This window comes from Suillus clintonianus (assembly GCF_016758775.1).
Source record: "Suillus clintonianus strain FC179 chromosome Unknown DEU56scaffold_72, whole genome shotgun sequence".
Classification (NCBI taxonomy): domain Eukaryota; kingdom Fungi; phylum Basidiomycota; class Agaricomycetes; order Boletales; family Suillaceae; genus Suillus; species Suillus clintonianus.
In genome coordinates this window covers 105,473-125,772 of record NW_024539296.1, presented here as the reverse complement: position 1 = coordinate 125,772, position 20,300 = coordinate 105,473, and the positions used below count along the sequence as shown (strand labels likewise).

The 20,300-nt window shown below is 47.5% G+C and overlaps 8 protein-coding genes across 8 annotated transcripts; 6 read left to right on the top strand and 2 right to left on the bottom strand.

Moving 5' to 3' along the window:
- The first annotated feature begins 91 nt into the window (after positions 1-91).
- Positions 92-1,709, top strand: DEU56DRAFT_529218 (ribosomal protein S2, flavodoxin-like domain-containing protein). Its single transcript, XM_041346650.1, has 4 exons — positions 92-488; positions 567-1,202; positions 1,259-1,482; positions 1,535-1,709. Exons 1-3 carry the CDS (start codon positions 353-355, stop codon positions 1,366-1,368), a joined length of 882 nt encoding a protein of 293 aa, XP_041205358.1. The 5' UTR covers positions 92-352; the 3' UTR covers positions 1,369-1,482; positions 1,535-1,709.
- Positions 1,073-1,748, top strand: DEU56DRAFT_529208 (uncharacterized protein). Its single transcript, XM_041346649.1, has 2 exons — positions 1,073-1,140; positions 1,337-1,748. Exon 2 carries the CDS (start codon positions 1,400-1,402, stop codon positions 1,685-1,687), a length of 288 nt encoding a protein of 95 aa, XP_041205357.1. The 5' UTR covers positions 1,073-1,140; positions 1,337-1,399; the 3' UTR covers positions 1,688-1,748.
- Positions 1,749-2,709: 961 nt separating this feature from the next.
- On the top strand, positions 2,710-3,199 carry DEU56DRAFT_742384 (CoA-binding protein; the record flags this gene model as incomplete). The annotated part of the gene is made up of 3 exons (XM_041348929.1): positions 2,710-2,781; positions 2,829-2,975; positions 3,029-3,199. 3 exons carry the CDS (start codon positions 2,710-2,712, stop codon positions 3,197-3,199), a joined length of 390 nt encoding a protein of 129 aa, XP_041205356.1.
- Positions 3,200-3,581: 382 nt separating this feature from the next.
- DEU56DRAFT_742415 (glycoside hydrolase family 18 protein) lies at positions 3,582-5,079 on the top strand (the record flags this gene model as incomplete). Its single annotated transcript, XM_041348931.1, has 5 exons — positions 3,582-3,775; positions 3,844-3,931; positions 3,985-4,130; positions 4,194-4,848; positions 4,903-5,079. 5 exons carry the CDS (start codon positions 3,582-3,584, stop codon positions 5,077-5,079), a joined length of 1,260 nt encoding a protein of 419 aa, XP_041205355.1.
- Positions 5,080-5,656: 577 nt separating this feature from the next.
- DEU56DRAFT_758625 (uncharacterized protein) lies at positions 5,657-9,462 on the bottom strand (the record flags this gene model as incomplete). Its single annotated transcript, XM_041350251.1, has 12 exons — positions 5,657-5,747; positions 5,801-6,037; positions 6,579-6,604; positions 6,677-6,689; positions 7,010-7,686; positions 7,739-8,111; positions 8,161-8,289; positions 8,347-8,439; positions 8,460-8,689; positions 8,799-9,035; positions 9,086-9,176; positions 9,395-9,462. 12 exons carry the CDS (start codon positions 9,460-9,462, stop codon positions 5,657-5,659), a joined length of 2,265 nt encoding a protein of 754 aa, XP_041205354.1.
- A 480-nt stretch (positions 9,463-9,942) lies between these two features.
- DEU56DRAFT_758624 (uncharacterized protein) lies at positions 9,943-10,632 on the bottom strand (the record flags this gene model as incomplete). Its single annotated transcript, XM_041350250.1, has 3 exons — positions 9,943-10,354; positions 10,406-10,498; positions 10,553-10,632. 3 exons carry the CDS (start codon positions 10,630-10,632, stop codon positions 9,943-9,945), a joined length of 585 nt encoding a protein of 194 aa, XP_041205353.1.
- A 1,042-nt stretch (positions 10,633-11,674) lies between these two features.
- On the top strand, positions 11,675-12,190 carry DEU56DRAFT_915720 (uncharacterized protein; the record flags this gene model as incomplete). Its single annotated transcript, XM_041357779.1, has 3 exons — positions 11,675-11,876; positions 11,928-11,994; positions 12,049-12,190. 3 exons carry the CDS (start codon positions 11,675-11,677, stop codon positions 12,188-12,190), a joined length of 411 nt encoding a protein of 136 aa, XP_041205352.1.
- A 391-nt stretch (positions 12,191-12,581) lies between these two features.
- Positions 12,582-16,084, top strand: DEU56DRAFT_872776 (uncharacterized protein; the record flags this gene model as incomplete). The annotated part of the gene is made up of 12 exons (XM_041355812.1): positions 12,582-12,731; positions 12,782-13,003; positions 13,056-13,427; positions 13,481-13,616; positions 13,750-13,892; positions 13,947-14,095; positions 14,144-14,538; positions 14,594-14,779; positions 14,832-14,970; positions 15,020-15,506; positions 15,531-15,626; positions 15,710-16,084. The coding sequence occupies 12 exons, from the start codon at positions 12,582-12,584 to the stop codon at positions 16,082-16,084; spliced, it is 2,850 nt and encodes a 949-aa protein (XP_041205351.1).
- Positions 16,085-20,300: the final 4,216 nt, after the last annotated feature.

Sequence of the window (20,300 nt, the reverse complement as noted above, 5' to 3'; positions counted from 1 at the left end):
GCGCTGCGGGTTGCTAACCAATCACGGAGCGTGGGAATGATGCGGTAGTTACCGAGCGGACTGTCTAAGCATACTACCTCTAAACACTGCCGAGGGAGCATAGCGAGCTCAAAGGAATCGAAACCCCCCAGCCAAACGTCGTAGCAAGCCGACGTCCAGCACAAAACCACGCTCACGGTATGTCTGAACATCCTATTGTCCCAATTTGCGCAGTTTTCATTGGTGGATCGGGTGGATTGATGGTGTAGAAGGTGGATGGATGCGTTATGTTGGTAGAATATATGGGCTATATAGGAAATCATCTTAGACGACGAGCATTATACTGATCCCTATCGCTGTGTCTAGGCCCATCATGTCGTCAAAACTTCCCTCCGTCCTGAGCGCAACTGACGAGGAGATCCAGCTCCTCCTGGCAGCGCAATGTCACATTGGCACGAAAAACTGCGATAAGCAGATGGAGCCTTACGTCTGGAAGCGCCGCGTTGACGGTTAGTCCGCCCTCTAAATCCTGTTCATACCTCTAATGCACGTAATCCATTTGCACTCTTGAATTTTTGTGCGCACAGGCATCCACATCCTTAACATTGGCAAGACTTGGGAGAAGCTTGTCTTTGCTGCACGCGTAATCGCCGCTGTCGAGAACCCCAACGATGTCTGTGTCATCTCTGCTCGCCCCTACGGACACCGTGCGGTCCTCAAGTTTGCTGCCAACACTGGCGCACAAGCCATTGCCGGCCGTTTTACCCCCGGTTCCTTCACGAACTACATCACCCGCTCTTTCAAAGAGCCCCGTCTTATTATCGTCACCGACCCTCGCGTTGACCACCAGGCAATTCGTGAGGCCTCGTATGTTAACATCCCCGTCATTGCTCTTTGCGACACGGATGCACCTCTCAAGTTCGTCGACGTTGCCATCCCCACGAACAACAAGACTCGTCATTCGATTGGTTTGATTTGGTGGTTGCTCGCACGGGAGGTGTTGAGGCTCCGTGGGACAATCCCTCGCACCCCTGATGGCTGGAATGTCATGGTTGACATGTTCTTCTACCGCGACCCTGATGAAGTTGAGAGGCAACAACAGGAGGAGGCACAGGCTAAGCTTGCAGCTGCCGAGCCAGAGGCCCAGGGTGGTCTGTCGGAGTGGGACGTTGCATCCGCTCCTCAGCCAGGCTCGATCAACCCTGCTCTTGTCGCCCAAGACGGTGGTGAGTACAGGTGCCGCGTCGGGATATTACCTACGTTTACGCATATGTTTCAGGTGCTCTCGACTGGGCAGCAGATGCTGCACCTGGTACCACCGATTGGTCAGCGGAGCCTGCTACAGGTGGATGGGGAGCGGAACCCGCCGCTGCTAGCGGGTGGGATTAGGCAACGTACGCGATACAATGGATATGTCTCGATGTCCATGCTTTGCTTTCTCTCCTTTTACTTGTCTGCGACTTCTGACATGCAAAATATGACATCATGGCCTCCCTCGCATAAGTGCTCGTCTACTGGTGTATATATTCTCCATATTTTAAGCACGAATTTACAGCTCATCAATTGTAATGGTGTCGACAAGAGCTTCCAGGCGTTCGCATCTGCACATCCAATACGAAGCATTATTTGTGCATTGCGCTCCAGACAGCGTACTTCATCAGTGCACTTTTTGGCAGTCTGCTCATCGGTACTCTCGAGGATAGTTTAGTCCCTCAGACATGCGCACGACGAATGTTCTCAAAGGCGTCTCTGATTAAGATTGTGTGCACGTGGAGAGTATTCTCTCAAGTAAAATTTTCAAGAAACAAATCTGACCGTGTACATTCAACGTTAACTAGCTAGAGATAATATAGTATGTAATAGAAATCCATCAGACAGACGCTCAACTCGCTGGCTCCGTTTCGCTAAACTGCAAGCAGTCGCACGAAGAACAGAACCAAACGTCCTCGAAACCCCGCGTTGAACGCAAAGGCCATGTTCTCTGTCGAACGAGAGAGCGCGGTTGTCATCGAGTGGATTTGAAGGATGTGGCATGTGTAAACATGCGAGACTCGAGTTAGTTTCTATAAAATAGATCCTAGCTGAGTATGTTCTAAGGATTCAAGGTGCTGGGTCCCAGGTTTATATATCTTTTCGATATGGCCCGTGCGCGACACTCCCACGGCTCGCTCACGTGACGCTTCGCGCTCTGGACGCGCCGTGCTACATTCTGCAGGCAAATCACCACCCGGTCATCGCTGGTCTCTCCATCTGCGACTTCAGATACCATCAGATGTTATCATTAGTTTGGGCAGTGAATCATTCCATGGTCGTGGCACGGTCCAACAAAATGTCGCCAGCACTATGATACGCACGGTCTTCGGTATTTCGCGTCGGGGACCTGTCCGCTGTGGCTTAGATGTTCAGTAACTTTATCAGGTTAAACGTTTTACTCCTCGAACCGTATCCTGCCTGCTCAAGATCTAATTTTATTGTCTTTGCAAGGATCAGTGCTGTTCATGGCTTTTGATATAAATGCCACGTCCCGCGAAGTGAATCAGCTTTCTCTTTATTACTCTCCACAAGTTTATGTATGAGCACGAAATCAAAGTCGAGATCTGCACACAAGGCTAGACAAGGCTTCACGGCGGCTAAATGGGGTACTTCCTTGTTGAGCTGCAACGTTATTCACACCGTTTACGGTTTCACACACAGCAGAATTCAGATATGCATTTCAGGTTTCTTTCATCTATGGCAAACACTATTCAAAAGCAAAAGCACTTTCTGTCTTCTACCGATCAGTCAAAGTTCGGCACAAAGGTAGTTCCTGGTTTCAAGTTTTGTCACAGACATTATGATATCGTCTATAGGTTCTGCAATGGTACATCCAGCGGAACAGGCCAGTAACTCCGGTCCACCCGATGAATGACGAGTTGGAGGGCATAAAGACCATACGGTCACTGACTGACCTCCCGAACCCAACCGAAACGTCAGTGAGCATCATAACACCCGCTAAGGTCAGTTGTATATTGCCACGTTCAGCCTTACTGCTAAATACGCGTTTGACAAGATCACTATCAATCTATTGAAACAAGTCGAGGAGCTTTCGATTCCCGCTGTATGGTGCCAGCCAGGAGCAACTGATGTTGCTTGCGTTCAGTACATCAAAGACAACGGGATGTCTGACCGTGTACTTTTTGAAGGAGAGTGTATACTAAGAGATGGCGACGCAGTTTTGTAGGTAATGTTAGAGATGGATTCGGACTGATCAAATGGCAATTCTATGCAAAGTATTGTCATAGATTGCGTTATGAAGTTGTTGTTCTTGACGATCGTCTCTCTCGAAAACACCAGGAAACCAAATTGCGATGACCGGAACCTCCGGGAAGTCGGGAAGTCGGGACCATTTCCATGGTATAGGAGTCCTGGGAGTTCCTCGTACCGCAGGATCACTTGATCCTAGCCTTCGGATTTGCAACCGCATAGATCTGATTAACCATTTAGCCCCGAAAGCAACAACCTCGTAGCCTGACTCAATTTTGGTTTCACTCAGGGTGGCGGAATAGCTATAAGAAGTTGTCGACGCGGTCACAATCTCCCCCAGTCTCTCAAGTTGCATTATCATGCTACCTACTTTCGTTTTACCTCTTATTGTCCTGTCCGCTGTAAGCGCGAGTCCGCTCGCCGCCCGTTCCCCTACCGCCCGTTCCACTACACCCATCTCAGCATCTTGGTATACCGGATGGCATGCAACTGAAGGAGCCCCGCTCTCTTCAGTTAGCTGGGAGAAGTACAATACAATGTACTACTCATTTGCGTAAGTTGCCTGTCTTGACATAAAGCAAATAACTTTGATGGGGTGATTAACGTGATCATGTCTTTTAGAGAAACTACCAATGACGTCTCCAGTCTGAGCCTGGTAGGCTCTGATGGCGAGCTGCTCCCACAGTTCGTTTCTGAGGCCCATGCACATGTGAGCAAACAAGGATTTACCGCTTCTACAATTGATGTCTAATGCAAGCGCAGGATGTTGAGGCTCATATTGCTGTCGGAGGCTGGACTGGGAGTATTTGGTTTTCTTCTAACTTTGCCACTGCCAAAAACCGGACGGCATTTGTCCAGACCGTAACAAATTTTGCTTCAAAGTACAACCTTGATGGCATTCAGGTCGAGTAGGTTGAATCTTGTGACTCCGACCTCACGCGCTGACCTCAGTCGTCCTTGGTTTCCGACAGCTGGGAGTACCCAAACAATCAGGGACTCGGCTGTAACACCATTAGCGTGAACGATACAGCAAATTTCCTCGCATTCCTCCAGGAGCTTCGCCAAAACCCAGTAGGAGCAACACTCACTCTCTCGGCTGCCGTAGATGTGAAAACCTTCTATGACGCTACCGGACATCCTTCTACTGACGTCAGTGGGTTTGCCAAGGTCCTCGATTACATCGTCCTGATGAATTACGACGTTTGGGGCCCTTGGTCCCCGACTGTTGGGCCCAATGCACCGTTGGACGACACCTGTATCGCGGCAGGGGCACGAAAGGGCTCTGCTGTTTCTGCAGTTAAAGCTTGGTCGGATGCAGGAATCCCGGCCAATCAAATCGTACTCGGCGTTCCTACCTATGGTCACTCATACAGTGTCTCGCCCTCTGACGCCTTCGCGTCCGACAAGAAGACGCTAGCTGCATACCCCGCTTTCAACGCCTCGAACCAGCCCTTGGGTGATGCATGGGATAACAGTACTGCTGGTGGTTACGATGCTTGTGGCGTATATGGGTCGGGCTCAGGCGGCACCTTCAACTTCCGGGGCCTCATTGACGGCGGTTTCCTCACCGCAAAAGGCAAGCCTGCTGATTGCATTCACTACAGATATGACAACTGCAGTCAGACGGTAAGTATCATTTTCCACGCTGAAGGAGGAGTGCTCATTCCATTGCTTTTACAGCCGTATGTGTACAATGAGACCTCCCAAGTTATGATATCCTTCGACAACGTTCAATCGTATGCTGCCAAGGGCAAGTATATTAAGAACGCCGGGCTACGCGGTTTCGCGTTGTGGGAGACGGGTGGTGACCATAACGATATGCTCCTCGACTCTATCATCCATGCTGTTGGGCATTAGATACGTCCCCACTGTTCAAGGATTGGAACCACCCTACCGAATCACACCCGTTATTAGATCACTACGTACCTTATATCTTTTATTGCAATCACGCTCGTTGCCAGAAAAAAAGGATAAGTAATGGCTTTCCCTTTGTTCACGGCGCCGCTGCATCCTTGAACGCGACGCATCAGGAAAACCTTCCGCTACAAATTTAGGCTAAGTATGTCAAATTTTCTCTAATTCGTGATAATTTCTATAAGATAGACAACTTAGCGGATTAGAGTGACTTTTTTACTGCCCCACAAGGAATTGCTCATGCATGCTAAATTAGTGATAATTTGTTAATACTGCCCCACAAGGAATTGCTCGTGCAAGCTAAATTAGTGATAATTTTGTTAAGCTTCAGGCAAACTTACAATCAATAATATGTGCTTAGTTGTTCAAGTTTCACTGGATCATCCGGTTTACAAAAACAAATTAGAGTTTGATTAAACGAGGGTATACATATTTATAGAAACCAATAAACGAGAAAGGAGGGTATTTATAGCGATAGTGATAGATGGGTATTGCGGCGCGAGACGACAGACATCTAGAACTACTCGTCATCATCCATGCCGTCAAGATCGAGGAATGCCATCGCATCATCGTGTGAGGATAAGGTGGCAGCGCCATTGGTGCAGAGTTTCCTTTCAATGAATTAAGAATTAGGCATGGCACACTTGGACCTTGAAGAACTTACTGGACTGCCTCAAAAATATCAGCCATCAACCTGTGAAACTTGCCTGGCGCAGTCTCCTTCATTCCATTGAGAAATTTCACGTGGAAAAAATAGACCTCGCTGAATTTAGTGCTGCCGTGGTCCGGTCCATGGTTCCAAGTTTTGGACGGACCGGACCAGAATGAGGTCCGCGGTCCACCATCACCCGAACGGTTCGGGCATAGGTTCAGACCTTCCCGAACTGTTCTGAACCCCGAACTGAAGTGTCCTCGCGATATCAGTGAGGCACACGCTGATGGTCACTTCGACTTCAACTTCAACTTCAACTTCAACTTCAACTTCTGCCCTCATAGTCACTTTAACTTCTGGGATCCTCAAGATTTGCACCAACTTTGAATTCTGTCCGGAGGCTCGCATCCCGCACCCCCGGCTCTCAAATAAGGCTCAAGGTACGAATCAACTGTCAAATCAAGCACATTTCAGGCAATAGTGTAATATTGATGCATTAGAGCAGGCTAAGTAGCCTAGCTTTGTGATGCATCAAGCTTGCTCATTGTGTGATGCATTATTAATGCATCAGGGATCTGACAGTGATGCATCATCTGTCCGGTACATATTTGGGCTGTGCTGTCCATATTTAGCACTCGTCCATCCATATTTAGCACTCGTCCATCCATCGTGCCCTATATACCCTGCTCCCGGCAGTACCTTGCTTACCTACTCCTTGCTTCCCGCTTCGCCCTGATAGTACCTTGCTTACATACTCTAATTCTTTGGTATCCGGCCACTCAGTACTCACTTTAGTAGGTCTCTTTCTGTCTTTTTCTGCTTACATACTCTAATTCTTTGGCGTTCGGCTACTCAGTACTCAGTATTCACTTTAAGTAGGCCTCTTACCTGTTCCAGCTCTCTGTTGGGATTAGTAATAGGGTTCGAGTTTTGAATTCACTAAGTCTGTGTGAGCCTTGAATTCACTAAGTCCGTTCAAGCTTTGAATTCACTAAGTCCCTCACTCCATTCCGCCACCTTGTTCTGATTATGTAGTATGGAGTCAAAATAACTGTATTGCAGGTGCGACACAATATTTGATACAGGACGTTGTTACAAGTATATACACACACTCTAAATGTAGGACATTGACCGGACTCTCACAACCCTACCATTCAAGAGTGCCGAGCCTTTCTGTGGAGTTTATTAGCGTGTTTTTGCAACAAAATAAAATGGACGTACTTCCGTGAGTCTGCGGGGTGAGCACGACGTGCCGGGACTCCAATGTTGTTATCACGCTCTCGTGGATTGAAGGGAACATTGTTACGCGCACGGAGACGAGGCGCGTTCATCTCCATGTGCACTGGCAATGTAGGTGGGTCCATGGATGATGTAGGAGCCGGGGATCTGTCAACACGCCGTCTGCGTGCCCCACGGCGAGGATGAACCTCCGGCTGGTTGAGAAGTGAATCGTCGTCCTGTCCTTCCTCACTATTCGCAGATGGGACAGCAGGGAGCAGCACCTCCATTTCTTGATTTGATGGGGGGCAATCACAGTCGTCTGGAGATGTCAGGTTGGTGGGAGACTGCGCAGGCAAATCTGACAACTTGTCGGTAGTATCAAGGGCCCGCATGGACCAGTCATTGTCAAGGACACCAGGCTCAAAGTAGGGATTGTTGACAATAGCAGCGAAGGCATGGGGATCAAAGGCAGAGAAATCGGCGGTGCCTTCTACGATGGGGTCGAAAGCAGTAGAGTGAGAAAGAAATTTGGTAGTGAGCGATGAATTATCGACAGTTCCAGCCATGCTGCCAAGCGCCGTTGATGCATCAGCTGATGCCTGGCTAGCAGTTGTGGGAAACGCTTTGGGCAATGCAGAATCCAAGAGGGTATCCAATGGAGTAGTATGTGAGCCACTCTGTGCGCACGGTGAGACACATTTCACTGCATATTGGTAAGCTATTACTCACAGCGTGATCCTCGAGAATTTCATCACTGGCAGATTGGGGAGTCATGCGATACAGGTTGTTTGTATCAAAGAGTGCAAGATCCTCGACTTGACTCATATCCTCCTCAACACTCTTTCCTCGTCTATTGTTGTTATCTTCGTCAAAGTCCCAGTCTGATGAGGACTCTTCGTCTTCATCCTCTGCTGTCTCATCATGTGGTAGGGTAGACTCAAATGCTGATTGGGGAGCACGTAAGTCTGTGTTTCTGAATTTAGAAACTTCAGCCATACCGAGAGCGTTTTGAACGAATGCTAGGAATGCGGCTTGCATTCCATCGAAGTCTTTGTACACACGATTGAACTGGGCACCACTTTGAAGTTCACCTACGTGATAGCTTGATTACGATAAGCACAGTTTTCCTTATGTTTGCGAATGTTGCTCACTTGAAAACTGATGTTTCACCCGTCCTAGGATCACGACCTCCCATAAGAACCGTAAACTTCCACCCGCCCGTAATGTGCGCGAGATATTTGAGGATGCGGTCAAGCATTGGACCTAGCTCCCGAATAGCTCTACCGCAGAGGATTGAAGTCAGTAATGTGACATTCAATTGATTAGTAGGTACGTACTTCACTTTTGTGGCATCATCGAGTTTTAATGGCTTCCCAGACTTCAGCTGCTGGCGCTTTTTTGCGAAATTTGCTTTCGCCTTGCGATACTTCCTATCAATATCCGCTTTGACAGACTCAGCTTTCCTCCAAGTACATCTGCCTGCGTGATCTCACGGCGCTTGTTCAGCTTCGGGCCTCTATTGGTGATATTTTCTGTTGTAATCGCATTGTCTGCAACATTCTTAACCTTCGCTTCATAGAATTTGTGCGAGTAAATATCGATTTTTTGGGGTGCCCGTGTACCTTTGAGTTCCACGCCCCCACCTAAGACGGTATCAAATTTCAGCACTGCCCCTGGCCCCTTTTGAGCGAGCATGACGTGCAGGGTTTATCTGCCACCTATACCAGGTAACCAGTTGCTGTAAAATCAATCAGTATGTGTTTTATCTGGTTTTCGTGCATGTTCTTACTTGCTGACGCATCTCAACTGCTCTTGCCAGAGCCTTAATGTCGTCCGGGGTGCGAACATAGTCATCTGGCATGTCTTTGAAGATGACACGTTCCTCAGACCACCTTTCGAACCATAGAGCCCAGATGCGCGTGAAGAAATCATCGTAGTTCTTGGTTGCGGCACTCTCGCGGAACTCAGACATGAAGCTGAGGAGAAATTCCTCTTGCTCTGGAGTAGCCCACTTCTTGCCCGCCATCTGTAGCAGGGTAAGTTTTTTAAAAAATGAAGAAAATGCATGGAGCGCACTTTCACGGGTATGGCGGTCAATCTTGGGGAGGCAAACAACCACGGGAGACAAGATTCAAGTACGGTGATCCTCAACTTCTTCTGTGCGGTCCTTATTGATAATATATATGTCTAGAGCTTCACTAATTTAACTCATTTATGCGCTGCGCAAGGCAAGTTCTCAATATCTACACTAGATCTACACATATAATGCATATAATGACACGCCCGCATCCTCTCACTTTGTGTGCACACAGACTGACTACCTCGTCTATCCCCTGATATACTGAATCAATTTTTGTAGTACAAGACCCAGCCAGAATCTCTCACCTTCTCGACTTCCTCGCAGGAAAATGCTCCTTCAGCGTCACACGTGTCTCTTGATACAACGTGTTCATAAGTACAAAACTCTGAAGGCGCTTCTCCTACAGTCAATATATGTCCCCCTTAACATGAAATGAGTCGCGACATACTCGACGATGGCGCCTAATGGCTTCAATGAGTGATGTCTCCTGCAGGTCAGACAACAATTGATCGTGAGGTATCTCCCCAAAATGCACAGCACGTTCAGGCCAAGTTGCGAACCACTGGGAGTAAATGCTCTCCCAAAAAAATTCCCGCTCTTCCACTGACCCGGAACGAGCAATTTTAAAAGCAGGTAAAAATGTTTTAAGCATATCGCGCTGGTCACGCGTGAGGACTGCAATCTGCGACATGGACATGGTGAGAAGAGAGCAGTTGAATCACAGAGCCGTGCGCCTGCACATGTCTTCGCAAAGAGATCTGCGCATAGCCCCCCTACACTTCAAACTGTCATCTGTAATTGTATTCTGGAGGTCTTGCAAACCAAGATAGAAGCTCTACAGGGCATGTACTAACTAGACGGGGAATTTGTACTCCTGGTACCACAACTCATTCCCCATGAAAGCGATTGATAGTTCACTGTCTCCGCCCTCCGCCAGACGCAACAAGATGTCTTCGATCATCCCTATCATCTCCCTCATGAACCTGCAGACACCATCCGCAGCACGCCACTCATCACTCACACCACACATCTGAAGGATACCATCAAGCCCGCGATTAGCTTGGTCGAGGAAGTCTTCCAAGCGTGTGATAGCGCGCTCGAATATAGACTTGTCTCCATTCACGGTAGGGTGTAACTCGGGGTCAGGCATCGTTTTGGAGTACTCATCCACGAGGAGGTCGAAGAATCGTCGTGGACTTTTCACATAGGCCATGAAGTCATCCTTGGCGTACTTAACTGTAGCAATGCAGTCATGTAAGGTTTCGCTGATGTAAAAGTCAGACACCTTAACACAACCAAGTCTACGCAGTACATACATTGGTTCATCTTCGTCGTCTGAAGGTTCATTGCCTTGAGATTTTTTTTCTTTGCGTGACTGACGCCTCTTGGCCAGGATAGACTCTCGAAACCTGGGGAGTCTTTTGGTTAACTTGACTCCTAGATACCGTCACTTCATCACTTACTTTTGATAATGACGACGGCACTTTTCTCTCGCTGCTTGTAGTCTAGCCTGATGAGTTTTGTATAATGTTGGGCGTGCCATGGTGAAAAATGGAGGGACTGCAAAGTAACCTTGGATCGTGAGGAGCAAAAGAACGAAGCATTTAAATAGACCCTTACACTATTTGGACCCAAACAACGAGTCTTCGATTGGTGTGAAGGTCGGACCATAAAACATACAGTAAGATGATAAGTCGGGGTGAGACTTGCATACTCAGAAAGAATAGACAAAAGACACCTGGGAGTAGTATATATATCATGATGACATACCTTTGTCAATAAATATGATTGTAGACTCACCTAGGAAGCACTTATGCTGCAGACGGTCGGACCATAAAACACAGTAAGACGGTAAGTCCGAGAGAGACTTGCTATCTCAGAGGAATGGACTAAAGATACCTGCCTGGGAGTGATATATACATCATCATGACATGCTTTCGCGATAATTTCATCATAGACTTACCTATGTAGCATGAGGATTAACGAGTTCCCCTGAACTCGAGCTGTTGTTAGCATTCATTCAAGTTAGTATTCAGTGTGAATGAAGTGACGCCGTGATGCCACCCAGTAGTTGGATGCAAAACTGAGCTGTTGTCCACACATGGCGACTCATATATAGGTAAACATATCACTGCATTGTTGTTCCATGGATCACGGTGGTCCTCAGCTGCGACATGTAGGTGAATGGCTTCAATTATAACTGATACTTACAGCTGTGAACTGTATGGTCGGACTGAAATAAGTGGTTGGACCATATTATGTAATCTATACACCACCGTGAACAATGGCTAAGTTCATCCTATCCTCCTACTTTCAGCAACTCAAATGCAAGTTTCAGAACCTTCGAGCTTCTCAGTTTCAGACCTTCGAGCTTCTCTCCAACACACCGTTTCTTTTCTGGTAAGTCTAATACGTGTTAAATGTATTGAACAGGCTCCTCGTGTCTGAATCTTGACAATTTCAGTAAGTCAAATGCCCACAAGACACGTTCGGATCCCACAAGACACATACGTCGCTTTGCAGGTCTATATAGAGGTATTATAGAGGGCACGTACTGTCCCTCTCCAGTCCCTGCACTAACAATCATGCACTCCCAGGTACCATTCTTCATTGAAGGCTTGCGTATCCCGTCTTCCATCCAGATCAATAATGCAGTCTCCACGGCGCCACCAAATCTCATCACTGTCTATCAAGGTAGCTCAGATTTCCAGGATGCAGCACGATCGCTGGCAGATGCAGATGAATGCCGACTTCATTGCTACAAGGGCGTCTATTACAATATACCAGGTGTGTCAACAACAGTACTTTGAATTTGCCTTATCGCTAATACAATTTTAGTGCGAATCAAGCGAAAGCAATTCTTTTATATTGTTCGTGGTTCTCACATTGGCGTCGTAGCAGGCTGGTAAGTCCAGTTTGTTTCAGTCATTTTTTTAATAATATTTATCAATGCTACTAGGGAAGACGCATTGAACTGTGTTCTGGGCGTTCAAAATGCTGAATATCATGAAGTTGAATCCATCGCAATTGGGGAGAGGCTGCTTCGGGAGGCTATTGATCAGGGCAAAGTGGAGATGGTGGAACCCTGGGCACTATTTTAGTTGTTCTGTAGAGTTTTATCAATGGCATATGGTCTTGTTCGTGTTGCGTCGGATCCCGGTCTTTCTGGCGTGAGAAGTTTCGAAACGAAAAGTTCTGCAGCCAGCCATTGCGATGTTGAATCAGTCAACTGGAATGCGGGCTAGCACAAGTGCCAACAATGAATCATCGGGTCCTTCCTTGCAAACTATTCAGGCCGCACCTCTTCCGTGGACCTTCCGCCAGATCAACAGCCGTGGGCATGGGCAATCAAACCCAAGCCGAAAACGAGCTCGACTAAACCACTATACACCACCCAACCAGCGTTCCCAAGCACCAATCCACGCCTCTTTCACATTTTCGTCCCGCCGAGATGGCATTTTGAAGGTTTCTAGGCAGCAAATCCGGGGAACCATGTCCGTATCGCCATCTTATGAACCCGACAATCAATCTGCTGTTCCAGGAGAGGATTTCTGTGATCTTTCATATGATTTCGGAGAACCAGATCCATTTGTACTACTAGACGATTCAGAGAATACACCAGGGCGCAAGCGAATGCCCGCGGTATGTTTAATTTAGTGATAAGTGATTGCTCCCATTGAATGAAACCTTAGGACGACCTCCTTCTCATCTGGATGAATGAACGCGATTTATTTCTGGCGGAACTGCTGCGGCACGAGGGACGCGGAGGTTACACTTCTGATGTGTGTCCTGGATGTCCATGTCCAACATCGACTCCCCCTCGATATCGGTGTCAGGACTGCTTAGATTCACAATTATACTGTGGTCTCTGTATCATCCAGTATCACATATGGTTGCCTACTCATCATATAGAGGTCAGCTTTATTTCTTAGCTGTGAAAGTCCTGATCGCTCATTAGCCTCCTAGGAATGGACTGGTCAATTTTTTCAGCGCATTTCATTGAAAACTATGGGTCTTCGCGTACAGCTTGGTCATACAATTGGCGAACGGTGTATTCTTCCAAAGAAAGCATTCAATGATGAATTTGTTCTCATTGACACAAATGGCGTACATGAGATTGGGCTGGACTTCTGTGGTTGCACGACCTCCCAGACACATACCAAGCAACTATTGCGCGCTGGTTGGTATCCATCGACTTCTACTGATCCACGATTGGCCGCAACATTTCGTGTTCTTCATCACTATCATGTCCTATCCTTTGAATCAAAGACCTCCGCATATGAGTTTTATCATTCACTGGTTCGTTTAACAGACAACACGGGCTTGACGCGACAAAAGGTAAGTTTTAATCTCTCTAAGTGTTAATTTCTCAGTTCACACTGTCGCTTCAGGACCATTATGAATCTTTCATGCGCATGATTCGTCAATGGCGTCATTTAGTGATGTTAAAACGCTCAGGTCGCGGCCATGATCCAAGTGGTGTGGCAGGTACTTCAGAGGATCAGTGTGCTGTGCTATGCCCTGCATGTCCTGCAACCTGGGAAAAATCTCCCAGATGATTGGCAAGATGCCCTGAAGGCCAAAGGGTGAGTCTGATGTATATCACGAGGTGGTCGGGAGCGCTGATCATGTCCCAGTTGGCTTTATGGTCTTTTTCTAGCGATTGATGCCAACTTTCGTCTGAAAAGACGTGCCGTGTCATCCGACGAGACTGATCCCAGCCTTTCACAAGGTTGGGCTTATTTCATAGAGGAGAAATCTTACAAGTCTTACATCTTGGACAGGATTGGAGACGTACAAGAGGTATGTTTCTTCACCGCTTGCATCAAGATGCCATCTGACCATTCTAACTTACAGAAAAGCACATGCTCGAACCATAATGCCGTGAATATGGCAGAAACCAAATCGTCTCAAGGACTTGCGGCAACGGGAGTGGGTACTGTTGATTGCGCACGTCATAATATGAAGCGTCCCAATGGAGTCGGCGACCTTCAAAAGGGAGAGAAGTGTGTTTTCTCACTGATTTTATGATCTGATCTGACAAACACAATCAGGTACTTGAACATGGATTATTTGTTTTTCTCATCACTACGACACTCGACGGTGGATGCCTTGAACGTGTCATATGACATTGCTTGCCAATGGCACAAGCATCTTTGGTCGCGCATGCTGTCTTTGCCGCCTTCACACCACTTGAATTATGTTGCGAGGACGATCCGTTTTTTTGTGCCTAAGTTTCATCTCCCTGCGCACGTCTCCAAGTGCCAAACCATTTTTTCGTTCAACTTTACTCGCTTTGTGGGGCGCACAGATGGCGAGGCACCAGAGCGAGGCTGGTCCAATATCAATCCTGTAGCTTCAAGCACGAAGGCTATGGGTCCAGGATGTCGTCGAGACACACTAGACGACCATTTCGGCGACTGGAACTGGAAGAAAGTGGTTGGACTCGGTGAGCTCTAGTTGCGTGGTATTACATGCGTGAAAACTGATAGAGTTGGTCTTAGGATCATTTCTCTTGCTCAAGATAAAAGAAGCTCAGACAGAAAAGGCTGAACACGGTGCTGCTTTCGAGGAGTTTGATAGCGTCATTTCTTCTGAAAACCGCATGGCCTGGAAGGCTGAAATGGAGGCATGGGAGGAAAACCCGAACAATACGACAGTTACCAACCCATTAGAGCCGAAAGGCATCAGTAAGTTTGGTTTGATATCTCTTTGGTGTACCCTACTGAATATATCGACCAGCAATTACGCAAGCCAGTGCGCGCTTGAGTTTGGCCCAGCTCGAGGCCGAGGAGCTCGAGCGTGGTGTAGATCTTTCACTTCACCCTGACGTATCGCCAAGTGTACTCGTTGCATCAGGTATGGACCTCGAAGAAGAACAGTGAGTGATTAGCCTGTGTCTCCCTTACCACACTAAAAGTTTCTACAAGACGGCGTTTGAAGGTCGTAGCCGACAATCTGGGCGTTCATGCCACAGATACACAGAAATTGAGTGTCCTCCGCACAAGGATTTCTCTTCGTCGAAAGATTGACTCATGGAGGCAGACCCAACTTCTGTACGTGCCATCGGTGCAAGTGCTTGTCACCGCGTCAGCAACCAGTGATCTCGATAATGCTGAGCTCATAAAACTGTGGCTCCCGTCTGCATTGAATGGCAATGCTTGCGATCCCCACCTCCAGCATATCGAGTGGGAGTTGCGGTTTGCGCAAGCTCACGACGCTTTAGAAGAACTTAGGCAGTGCCTCCGTGTACACTGCTCCCTCTTAAATTTCAAGAGAGAGTGGATTCGAGGCCAAGGGGCCAACACTCGGGCTCAAAATGCACTCACACGTGTACATGCCAGGCAGGCGGCCTGCGTGAAGCGCTATAGGACCGCATGGGGGGCGCTCAAACGTCTCGCACCCATTCTGAAGAAAGTAGATTGGCGCGGGCGGTTGCAGGACCTCTCTGATGACGATGTGAAGCCACTCATTGATCCATTTGCCACTCAGGGAGAGGGAAGGCGAAGGCTAACATGGATTTGGATGATGGACGGTGTGGACGGCTGTGCAGATGGTGGGGATGTCGATGGTAAGGCTTTGTTTTGATTTTTTTTTCGTTTGGGTGGAATTAATCTCAGTATTTGCTAGGTGTTCGCGTTGAATGGTGTAAATCCCGTGCTAGGGCGCTTCGTTGGGCTGAAGAAGTAGATCTTCTCCAGGAGGAGATGCGCCGGGTCCTGCAATTTTTTAATTGGCAGGCAAATTGGTGGGAAGGGCAGGGAGTCCTCCAGGTCTACGAGTCCGCCCCCTGCAATGGAGAAGAACAAGGAACTGCTGCCCGCCGTGAGGCTGCTGCCCGGGATGAAGGCCTATGTGCTTATGCATCGCAGCAAGCCAATATTCGCCATCGCCTCACTGCCCGTTTTTGCAGCATATGGGCCCCATTTATTTCTCCACAAGATATACTGGGCAATCCGACTGCCATGTTACCGATCCCGGGTAATATGCCCTGATGCTTCGGATTTTCTGTCTACTGTTGGTACCTATGTAGTGTACCTTGTATTACATCACTGATGAATGAAGTTGCCGGTCTCAAAGTTACCGTCTTGAAGTTACCGGGGACAATAACCGGCTGGGGGAAGAGCAAAGTATAGTACTACACAAGGTACTCAAGTCTGATAGTTAGCATGTTCTAATGCATCACCAATGCATTGTGAGGCTTTGTAATGTACGGAGTTGATGCATTACCTATTACTGAAAACTAACAGACTTGATGCATCAACCCTACAGGGACTTGTGCACATTTTAATTTATTTTAACATTGATATATTTTCAGGATCCTTCGATGCATATCGCTTTGGAGATCTGTTGTTTACTTTGTTCGCAGTTAAAAGGAGCAAGCCCCACCAGGTGAGTGATATTTCCACTCAACATGTCTGAATCTGACACATGTGCCCTCAATGCTGATGGATCTCTTAAGGACGCAAAGGATATCGTCTTTTATCATGATCCTGATGATACTGTCCCGCTCTCTACTCCTTCCTCTGCGCCTACTCTCACAGGTTGCAAACCAGTGCCAGTTACAGCTGGTTCTCGACGATCTGTTCGCAAGTCCAAGCCATCTGCTTGCCTGCGGGATACCGAGAATGTTTATTCCTCGACGAGCCGAAAACGCACTTTATCCAGCGCTAATGAAATTCAACCGGCCTGCAAGAAAGTTCTATCGTCTTTATTATCTGATGACAGCCTTGACGACAGCGACTCTGGTAATGATACTGATCCTTTGGAGCCTGGTGCTGACCAGCCCAAAGCCGAAGATGAATCTGAACCCGAGGATGATGCTGAAACTGAGGACGGCACTGAACCCAAGGCTGTGCAAGCTACTTTGGCAAAGAGCGAACGTACCGCTGACATTCACACTACCTTCACTCGCCATGAAACGCACTGGGTATGCAACCCTTGCAAGTACGTAGTTAGCGCTATATGCATTGTTTCCTACTGATATTTGGTAAGGATGCTGGTGAACCTGAGAGCAGGCACATATTTCAAGGAGGAATTTCTACACTCCGCACTCACATTAGTCGGTATGTTCATGTCCTGTCATATTCCATACCTGAAGCTTCTTGTCCGGTCCGGTCCGTCCGTTCTCTCGGGTCTGTTCTAGAATTCATTTCCCCGTGTCCCCATTTGTATATGCTTCTTGATGCCCCTATACGCCTGGGTCCTTCTGACAGTTAATATCCGGGTTCATTCTGATCTGTCCGTTAGTCTATTCATTTCCCTTTCATTTAACTTGTCCCCCCTGTTTCATTTAATCTCCGGCTCCATTCTCAATCGTCCGCAGCAGTTCATATCCGTTAGTACATTTTCTACATAGCCCTCTGATCCGAAGACTGCGCTTCGGCTGGAAACCCGTCAGATACACTACAGTATATAAACCCTTTGTAACCCGTAGTATTTCCTCAGTTCGAATATTAACTTAGACTCTGTTCAATCCTCGTGTCCTCTCGGCTATTAGGATTATTATCCTAGTCCGATCCTCCGAGCCTCGGGATTATATCCCTAAGGCTAAATACCTCCGCCTCTACCTTCGGGTAGTCTATACCTTGTTAGTTTCTACCCGGACGAAGTCTCGGGTAGTCTTCCCTCTTTCGTCCGGCCCGTCCATACCCTTCGGCCGACGATATCCACCCCCCTGTAAATTAGGGGCCCGTACTCGGGTAAAGAGCGCAGCGCACGAGCTGAAGCTAAGCCCCTCCGGTCCGACCCGTTGAACACGGTCTTAACATGTCCTCTCAATGACATCTCTTGACGTTTTGCGCTAACACATATCTATCAGCAAAAAAAACCACTTTCAACTCTACAAGGCTCGCTGTCAAGCTGCAGGAATTGTAATGCACCCTCGCGCTATTCCAGCTGATGAGGATCAGGCCCTGTGAGCTTTAACTAACCTTTTGTATAATGTGACACTAAATCATTGACAGTTCGAGGCAATCTACCCTTGATAGTATACTCGTCACCAAAGCACCTACATTCACCAAGGCTGGGCTCTTAGAGTACATAATGGAGTTTATTGTGACCGAAGACGAGGCGCTGCAGCTGGTCGACAAACCAGCTTTCCGAAACCTACTTCGCTATGTTCGCTCTGGCCTTACTGAACGTGACATCCCTCACCGCACGAAGCTCACTGAGACCATCAAGGCACGCATGGAAGCCATAGTCAATGTCATATGTGAGCGTCTTGCAAAAGTTGATAGCAAAGTTTTTATGACATTTGACTCCTGGACTTTGATCATCGGCGACCCGTTTTTCTCCATCACCGGTCACTATATTTGGAATCCAGATGATAAACCCCAGCAATGGGAGTTACGTCGCAAGCAGCTTAGTTTTGAATACATCGAGGGCAATCACAGCGGGCAAAACATCGCTCGTATGCTTATCGACTCAATTGACACATACAACCTCCGAGAAAAGGTAAGGTCTGGCCTACTATCCTGCAGCAAAGCTAATGATTCATATAGGTTGGGTGGATGACCTCCGATAATGCGAGCAACAACGATACTGCAATGAAGGAGGTCGCTCGTGAAATTGATCCCGAGGGTGTCCAGTGGATACCTGCCACGCACCGCATCAGATGCCAGGAACACATACTAAACCTTGCTGCACGACACTTTGTAGATGCAGTTGCACCTACTCCTCAAGCTGCGCTTATGAAGAAGATCCGTCAGGCACTCGATACGGAGAACGACAATGATCTCGATGTTCTGAATAAGGAGCTCGCAGCCATGGAAGTTAACGGTGATTGCAAGAAAGATGATGTGTTCGACACTGGTGATTCGCTTGGTAAAGCCCTCGCACTCATTGAGCAGGTATGTACTACATTAGTATTCTATACTCTTGCTGATTGGCATTGTTAGATTCGAAAATCGCCTCAAGCTTGTGCATTCTTCAAGAAGGCCTGCAAAGAAGAGAAAGTCCCCGCGCTCGAGTTATTGCAGTGGATTAGGACTCGTTGGGCTTCTCTATATAAATGTCTTGATCGCATGCTACTCTTACATTGGGTAAGTCTTTATTATTATTATCAGTGTTTATCAGTTCGATACTCATAATTGAACAGGCTGTGAACTGCTTCACAAACCTCACTGATGAAAGCAAAGAAGTGCCGAACCTTCACAACAAGTCTTACAATGATTTCAAGCTCGATCGGAACAATTGGAAACACCTCGCGCTCGTTCATCAAGTCCTGAAGGAACCAGCGACTGCCCAACAATTGTTCTCATCTGCGAAACACCCAACTGCGTCACAAACAATCCCTACATTGGAATGCCTTGCTAACCGGTGGCAAGAGATGGCAAACGATGAGCAGTACGCACTGATCGCAGATGCAATCAAGCAAGGACTCAAGAACGTCGACAAGTACTACAAGAAAACGAGTGACTCCGATGTATATTTCATTTGTCTTGGTAAGCATTAATATTATTTTCTATGTTGCATGCACACCCCTCATATAATTACATTCACAGTCCTTGACCCCAACTACAAACTTGCCTATGTCGAAGATCGATGGGACACTCGAGACGTTGCAAACGGGAAGGCTCACCTCAAGGCTGTGGTAAGTAGTATTAGTTCTGACTGCTCATTATCCTTCCTGAACTTACATTTATAGTTTGACAAGTATTATGAACCACCAACTCGAGCACCTGCCAAAGAACCCACTCCGCCAACAAGACCCTTGCATGAAAATCGGTACGGTGATGTGTGGATGCGCGAGGCCATCAAAACACGTCAAGCCGCGGACCAACGTGCTCATAATCCTCGTCAAGAACTCACAATGTATCTGTCTTCGCCGCTAGAGGAAGCTGACAACATTGTTGCCTGGTGGGGGGTAAGTAATCTCATCATGACCTGTTTATTTGCTACTTAAATTGTTCATTAGCTTCACTCATTGCAATTTCCTACACTAGCACACATTGCACGAGACTACTTGCCCATTCAAGGCAGCTCCATTCCCTCCAAACAGGCTTTTTCGAGCGGAGGGATCACTTCTACTGTACGACGCAATGGACTCGCAGCATCCACGTTCAGCTCACTGCAGTTGTTGAAGGCAGCATACAGGAATGGCCATGTTTCCACGAAGGTTGAGGCAGAAGCAGCTGTGTTGGATGTGTAGCTATGAGTACAAGTTCTATCTACATTTTTTTTGCGCGCTGTAAACTATCTATGTTTTTT

Coding starts and splice junctions, on each gene's coding strand:
- DEU56DRAFT_529218 (XM_041346650.1), top strand. CDS start 353: ATGTCGTCAAAACTTCCCTCCGTCCTGAGCGCAACTGACGAGGAGATC. Junction 489..566: donor CTGGAAGCGCCGCGTTGACG/GTTAGTCCGCCC, acceptor TTGTGCGCACAG/GCATCCACATCCTTAACATT. Junction 1,203..1,258: donor TGCTCTTGTCGCCCAAGACG/GTGGTGAGTACA, acceptor CATATGTTTCAG/GTGCTCTCGACTGGGCAGCA.
- DEU56DRAFT_529208 (XM_041346649.1), top strand. CDS start 1,400: ATGTCCATGCTTTGCTTTCTCTCCTTTTACTTGTCTGCGACTTCTGAC.